The sequence below is a fragment of the Tyto alba genome, unplaced genomic scaffold (genome assembly GCF_018691265.1).
Source record: "Tyto alba isolate M040663 unplaced genomic scaffold, T.alba_DEE_v4.0 Super-Scaffold_44, whole genome shotgun sequence".
NCBI classification, from domain to species: domain Eukaryota; kingdom Metazoa; phylum Chordata; class Aves; order Strigiformes; family Tytonidae; genus Tyto; species Tyto alba.
In genome coordinates this window covers 745,521-753,258 of record NW_024881320.1, presented here as the reverse complement: position 1 = coordinate 753,258, position 7,738 = coordinate 745,521, and the positions used below count along the sequence as shown (strand labels likewise).

The following is a 7,738-nucleotide window of genomic DNA, read 5'->3' as shown; positions in this document are numbered from 1 at the left end:
GTGGGGTCACGCCGTGTCCCCAGCCCTGCCCGGGGCCACCCGGCTCCGCGTCAGCCCCCTTGGCGGGGGAAGCCGGTTGTCACCGAGCATTTCCCAGACAACTGCCAAAATCTGTCCGGTCATCGCGAGGCCCGGGGCTCACCTGCACGTGAAGGGCATCATCTCGCTTCTTCGCAGCTTAGGGGAAAAAGGACTTACTACAAAGATGAACAAACATGGCATGAAATATACAATGGCCACCATTAACATCATATTTATTGTTATTTAGTTGCTCAGTAAAACATATACAGATATGTACAATATGCATGAATACAGAAGACTGCACTTTACATATTTAAAAAAAAGAAAGAAAAATAACACTCAATTTCATGAGCTATTGTCACAGTCTTCCAACCAAGCATTTAAGAAATGAATTTAACAAGAATCAAAAAAAAAAAAAAAAAAAAGAAAAAAAAAAAAAAGAAAAAAAGATTACAGGATTGCCTAACACACAGCAGAGTCAAGTTTTCATATTTTACATGTGCAATAACATTTTTCAGAAGAGTTTGCTATGCAGTACGGATTACCAGTGTTTTGAATTTTTTTTCTTTTCCACGAACCAAATTTAGTACAAAGAAATAACATCCTTTTGCTTAAGGCTGTTTTAAAGCTGTAATATTCTTGGGTAGTGAATAGTGATAAAGTTATAACTGCCGGAAATCACAGCCTGCAGTTTCATCAGTCAGAATCTATGAGCGGATGGACTCAAACCAACAATTTTAATAGAGAATTTCTAAGACAAAATTAGACTATTTCCTCCATTAGCCTTAAGCAATAAAGGAGAAACAATTCTATAAAAATGGGTTATGCTCTTACACACCATCCATTGAACAGCTGTGAATCTAGTAGTTGAGAAAACCTTACACTGCAGCTTAACAAAAATAATCAAAATTTACCAGTTTTGTTTCTGTCTGCGTTCCCCCCATCGCCTCCTCCCACCCTCCCAGCACCGGCCCGTCGCGCTGCCCTGGGCTCACCTCACCCCTTCCCTCCTCACCAAAGGCATCGACGTTTGGTGGCGGCTGGAAGCCCGACACCAGCTCCCGGTTTGGGAGTGACCACGTAGACACACAGGCTCTGAAACAGCTCCCTAAATGACCCAGGTGACGTGGTTCTGATGCTCATTCCCTTCCACCCTAACCACGCAATGAAACCCTTACCTACTGATGAAAGTCACCATAACTAAATAAAAGTGAGCCTAAACCCTCTCTCACAGATGCTCTAACAACCGAGCTAGAATAGCAGAGAACTAGTAACCCTAGGAAAAAATGATCTGGAGAAAATTCGCAAGAGTATTTAATAAATAAGGCCTAGTCTTTCCTTTTTTTGGCAAAGAGATATTTTATCACTCCTCCCAATTTAACTGCAAGAGAGATTTTGTTCAGTTTGCTACTACATTTTAACTCGCAGACTAAGTGCAGCGTTTCTTTTAACAAATACCAAAGGAGTCAGCGAGCTGGGTCGGGGGGTCAGTGACGTCCGGGCTCCCCTCACCCGGCCCCCGGGGCTGCGCGGCAGAACCGACAACGCCAGGCAAAGCCGTGTCGGAGCTGTTGGTCACAATACAAAGCAAAGACAGTGCATAGCTCTGTGGCACATTTGCCGCGGGTCTCGGACTTCTCAGTACAACATCCCCCCAACTTGGAAGCCCCAGCGGACAGGCAGGGGTGAGTTTACGTTATTCTGGCTTTACCCGGTCATTTGGGGAACACGTAGCTCATAAAATTTCACCCTCTGTTGAACCACCTCATCCTTCCAAGGAAGCAAGCCTCGAGTCGTGTGGCTCACGAGCAGAGGTCAGGCCCAGCTCAGCTCTGCCACCAACAAGCCTTTGACCCAGCTCGGGCTGACCCTGCCCGTGCCTCAGTTTCCCTCTCCGCAAATGAGCGCAACTTACCTCCTGCACAACAGGTTTTTACCTACAGCTCTCACATGTGCTTCCAGTGGAACTATTATTACTCAGAAAATAAAGTAATTTCAATTCTTACCACATGGGGCTATGCTGGTATTTATCTATGTTGAAAAAAATAATCAGTGCATTCAGTGTCAAATTAATGGAGAAAATGAGCACAGTAAAATTACTGCAGGCAACAGAAGCTTTGTGAAAAAGCTCTACCCTTCTGCATATGCTCTCAGTACCAAATACACCAGGTTATGAGCATGAAGTGATGCTCGTCCTGGTCAGTCACATGTACCGTTTCTGTTCTGATCCTTGGCAAAAAGCAAAGAAACCACAAAAGCGCAGGTTGGTCCTGGCATTGCTAGCAGCTGCCCGCCGTAAAGCTCCCAATGTCTCCTTTTGCTCAGCTGATAACGTCACCTAAATCAACCAGGATCGAACGGATAGGTTAGCAAAAGGATCACATGTGACCATATTATCCAGCAAAACTAGATGGGCAATAAGGCCCAGAAGCCAGTCAACCACTGTTGTTAACTCCTCGCTACCGTGAAGTCCCGCTGAGGACATATCCCCTGGCTTCAGTGCAGCCAGGCCTCCTCATTGCATGGGATTTAAAACTGTTAGGATTCCACTGGTTTTAAGGAAACCCTTCCACTTTGTATTTCTACGAGCAAGTGAAAAAGTAAGTTCCAAGTGAGTGAGAACAAACCGTGCAAGCCGCATAAGAAAAGGGTGGGTGAGACCAACTGAGGCACCATGTTTCTACTGAAAAGAGGATTTCTCTTTAAAAAGAGATCTGAACTGTTTAATTCAGCGTTCACTGAAAGGTCTCTTCCTGGTAGCAGAGGGTGTGCATCCCTGACCTCAGGAAGCCTGAAAAACCTGTTCTCTTGAATGCAGCAGGAAAAACTAAAAACAAAGAAGTAAGCCATCAGGGCTGCACTCCAGTACAGGAATGCCACCAGACCATGAACTCTTCCTAAATTTTCAGCTGAGACATGGTATCATATGTCTAGGCGTGTGTTTCGCTGGGGTTACTCCAAGACCCACCCAGGTGGAAGGGGGACAGGGTGGGAGCTGTGGACCCTGCTCCCCGCCGGCAGGCGCAGAGCCCCCCTTGGCTCAGCAGCCCCCGGCTGCTTTGTTAGGCGGGATTTAAAGTTAAACACATATTTGGGTGAACCAGGATTTAAAGAAATCACAGGCAAATGGGCATCTTCCAGAGTGGGGGCTGACAATTATTATTCTACCAGGAGATGTTTTACTGGGGATGGTGATGTGTTATTGCAGGTACAGCGCAGAGCTCCGAGCTTTCAGTAGCACACACACACCTACAAAAGGTACAAAACATCCCATCCTCTTGTTCCAAACCAAGCGGGCGTGAGGCAGCTCCACAGCCAATTGCTACAGGATGGGCAAAAATCCTCATCCTCGTGGGCAGCTCCAGCAGATTAAAATAATATTGAAAATCAAGGTTCAAAGCTATCCAAATTCATCCAAAGTCAAGTCACTGACCAGACCCATAAGAGGAAATCAATCCATGCATGGTTAATAAGAGCACATTCAACTAACATTTCCAAACACTGTGAGTCTCTCTGAAGCCACATATGACTGAGAGTGAGGATTTCAGACCACACCATGCCACTGGCATTTTAGGCAGAATTTCCTCTCCATTGGTGCCTACTGAGAACATTACTTCAAAATAATTAAAGGCCCAGCACAATCATCAAAGATAAAATACAAAGCAGTCTTCAAACTCCATCCCTTGAGGAGGGACACATTTTGTGAAGTCATGACAGAATTAAAAAGTAACCTTAGAGAGGCCGACCTTTATTTCACAGCTAAAACCTAAATCCCCAGTGATGTTATTAAACTTCAGGGAGCAGAGGAAAGTGAGCTGGCCTGAGCAGGGTGGGACAGCTCCCACTCCTGTGCACAGAGAATATACAAATAATGGACAGCGTTACGTAAAACCACAGGAGTGTCGGATCATCGTGTCAGTCATGTTTTTATCTGGTTTGCTTCCAACTTTCTTCTCGAATGAGTATTATCTATCGCGAGCAGGAAAGTATGGTTTTCCTTTTATTGTGTGCATCCAGTGTCACTGTTCTTCAATGCGTGGTGAAAATGGGGCCTCAAGTGAGTTTGGGGCTGGGGGGGTGTCTAATGCGGCGTCTCCCTGCCCTGGCAGATTAGGAAACACCGACCCTGGGTGTACAGCCCTCCCTGCACCCCCTGCTTGGGCCGTCCCCTGATCGCTGCCACCGCACCAGGACGGCCGTGGCAGGAGCCAGGGCACCCCACAGACAAGCGCACGGGACGCTGAACCCCATTTCCCATCGACAGCGTCTTCCTTCAGCTAAAAAAGGGGCGAAAAACGGGCAGGGTGCAGCAGCGGCGCCTGGCAGGCCCGTGGGGACAGCGGCCACCAGTGGCCCCAGCACCGACCCCCATGCCGGGACCTCGCGCCGCGGGGCTGAGCGCAGGATGGGTGCAGCAGCTCGGGGGGGGCTTCGTTTCTCCAGCGGTGATAAAGTGGGAACCGTGGGAGCATCGCCGGGAGCAGGAGGCTGCGGCCACGCTGGGGAGCGTCCCCGGTTCCTCCCCGAAAGCAGAGAGGGAGCCTGGGCATTTGGTGGAGGAGATAATGACTCTTAAAAATTAAGTAAACTTCCTGTTAGACTTATTTAGAAAAACTTCTCTATACCTTCCCCGGCCGTGTCTGAACCAGCCCGTTCGTGACAGAGCTCCATCTCTGAGCTTCACCAGGGTAAATACAGGAACGAGCGTCCTCGCCTCGCAGGGGGAGGTGGAGAGCAAACGAGGCTGAACGTTATTAACAACAGAACATCATTTTCTCAGAAAGGGCAGGCTCATTGCCTGAATATTCAACAGAGCATTAACTGTTTGGTTTGTATGTGACTGGCAAAAGCTGGGTGTCAATATAATATAATATAATAATGACCATTTCACTTTAACCGGCGTTTATTCCTGAACTGCTGTTCTTCAGGATCACCATTGTAATAAGCACTGAACAAAGCAAAACAAAAAAAGAAAAAACAAAGCAAATGAGGAAGAAAAGGAGGAGGAGGAGAATCTTTGTCTTATTATGACATACGTGACTTGGACATACGCTGAGATGAAAAAGGAAAAGGCCTCATCTATAAATGTATGCCAAGGTTACAGAATAATGGGAAAAAGTGGTCTAGCAGGAAAATCTTAAGCAAAAGTGTGCTAACTGCAGAAGGGTTAACACTGGTAACATACTGTGGCAGAAGATTAAAAAAAAGTTGAGGTTTACTTTAAATTAACCCTTTCCAGTCCATATGCCACTAAGCAGGTACCAACCTAGAAAAATAGTCCACCTAGCAGTAGCGGCCCTTTGAAATTAAAAAGAGGAAAAAAATAATTTCTTTTGTTCAAGTCAGGGCGGCCACAAAAGTCCCAAATCTGTTGGAGATGTCCGAGTGCAGGGACCTCCACGTCGGCACCGCAGTCCGGCCCTTCGCCTCGCCCACGTCGTCCGTGCAGTGGACCGAGAGGCACTGCAGGTGGCTGCCGGTCTGCGCCGCGGCCGAGGTCTTGCTCGGGGGAAGGTCGTGGGCTGGAAAGGGGCCACAGAGAGAGCGTTAGCAGAACCACGCAACATCATCACACCGCCCCCCCCCCCACCGCCTCACCTGGCCCCGCGCCCCTGCCCCGCCGCAGCTCCCCCTTCCCACCCCGCAGAGAGCTCCCCCGGCTCATTTTTCACCGTGCCAGGAAAACACCACGCGCTGGGGATGTGTACACTACTCATGATGTGTGTCCTGGATTGCAGCACAACTGGGAGCTTTCACTCCCCGGGCACCCTCCGCTATCTGAAAGCAATGCTGAAACTTCCCCAAGCAGGAAACCAGCCCCGAACCCTCCGTGTCCTCCAGGTCATTCCCATTGTCCAACTCCTACAGGCACAGGCCTCCCTGTCCACCTCTTTTAATGGAGCACCACAATAACATTTTTCTTACAATTTCTTCATTTTAGGACTTTGTATGATCGTTAGCCATCATTAAGTTTTGTTAATCACAGAAATTAGAGAGTTTAACTGAAGCATCCTAAGCAATGTCCGGGACTTTTCGCTCTGGATTTTACAGTTAATACTAAGAGTAGTTAAAATTGTTCCTTCCAAAGTGGACTACCATACTCACGACTCGTTCCCACTGCCAATTCATTATTTTTCCCTGCTTCCATTCTAAATACATTCAAGTAATCTTCTCTGTTGCAAACATATTTTTCTCATCTTCAAAATGTGCCTTGGTGCACGTGCCCTCTCCCTGCTCAGTGCAGCCAGGCACATCTTTCTTTCATCACCTTCCTCCTCTCTGAAATCAATCACTTCTTCAGTTCTTCACCGCTCCTGTCAAATCACCAAAGAAAAGCCCAAAGACAACCCCCCCCCCGCACCTCATTCCTCCCCCCTGTAGACCCTCACGTCCACCGGCCCCTCCTTGGGGTCCTTCCTTCCCAGAGACCCTGTGAGACGGCAAAGCGGCGGCCGGCGGCCGCCCCGGCTGGGGCTGGGCTGGGGCTTGCTCCCCTCGCCCGGGACACACAAAACCCTCTTGGAGCTGACGTGGCCCCAGGAACACCCAGAAACGTCGCTGCTTCTGCCAGGGAGGATGCCCGAGCCGATGCAGACAGCTCCCCCCAGCCCTGGAAGGAGGGCTTTTTGTGGGATAAAAACAGTGAGTAAGTAGAAGAATGGTGCAAGGCAAGACAAAAAAGCCAACAACATCTTGACAAGCAGCCTGCAGTTCCTCTCATCCACCATTTCGTTCATGTTCACCCAGAGCACGAGAGGTAAGAGCAGACCTGCTGCAGCACTAGCAAACACAGGGACTGTAATTTCTCTGATAGACCCTGAGACTTCCCATCGCGCAGGGCTGGGGGTGATGCTGGAGCGTGCCAAATATGCCAGAAAATGGCTGTGAATGTTTAACCTCCTTAACACCTTTCTTCACATCATCTTTCCCATGTTCCACAAAGCCGAGCAGTGTGGGTTTACCACGCTGCATGGAGCAAGTTATATTTGTTTCACTTAACCAGCTTCTAAACCAGATACAAAATATGAACTGAAAAGCTTGTTACGTGATCACAGTGATATTAAAAAATAGTCTTAAACTAGTCTGGAAGTCCCTGGTTTAAACTGGAAAATGCTTTTCATGCTGGATTATAGGATGCTCATATTCAAAACAGTATCATAACACCATACAGAGAAACTAATTAGAACCTGTGGACACGATGCTATAAACGATGGGAGAAGCAACACGGCTCCAGAGCAGCGCTGCTGCCTGCTCAGCCACGCGCTGAATTAGTGCAACCATGTGCAAAATCAGCACAAAGCTCCCTTACACACCTCAGCCTAGCACAGCCATGCTCGGGGTTTGCATTTCTGTAGGACACCCGCGCCCACTGCTCGAATAAAGAATCCAACATCAGCAGGTCAAAGATGCCCATGTTCTCTAAACTCCAAAATAGATTACAGTCCCCTGTAGTTGGTGTTGGTTTTTTTGTTGGTTTTTTTTTTTTTTTTTTTTTTTTCCAGTTTTGCTAAAAAAGCAGTACTGAGGGTCCGGGCTGGAGCACAGAGCAGAGTTCACCATGTAACACCCAAATGCAGAGTTTCAGCAGGCAGAGGCGGCATTGGGACAGCCGGGCTTTGCTCCAACGCTGGGAGCCTTTAACTCTTCTTTGCCGATACCCCTGAGCCCCGTCACGCCGCAGGCAGCTTTACCTTCCCCGGGGCAGCGTTCCCACCTC

General features: G+C 48.2%; 1 protein-coding gene across 1 annotated transcript in view; it reads right to left on the bottom strand.

The window, feature by feature from the left end:
- Nucleotides 1–221: 221 nt before the first annotated feature.
- The window catches only part of MN1 (MN1 proto-oncogene, transcriptional regulator), a 40,104-nt gene continuing 32,587 nt past the window's right edge, over nt 222–7,738 (bottom strand). Inside the window, exon 2 of the mRNA XM_032992912.2 lies at nt 222–5,543. Within this exon, the coding sequence (XP_032848803.2) occupies nt 5,359–5,543 (185 nt within the window). The 3' untranslated portion in view covers nt 222–5,358. The remainder of the gene's footprint in view (nt 5,544–7,738) is intronic.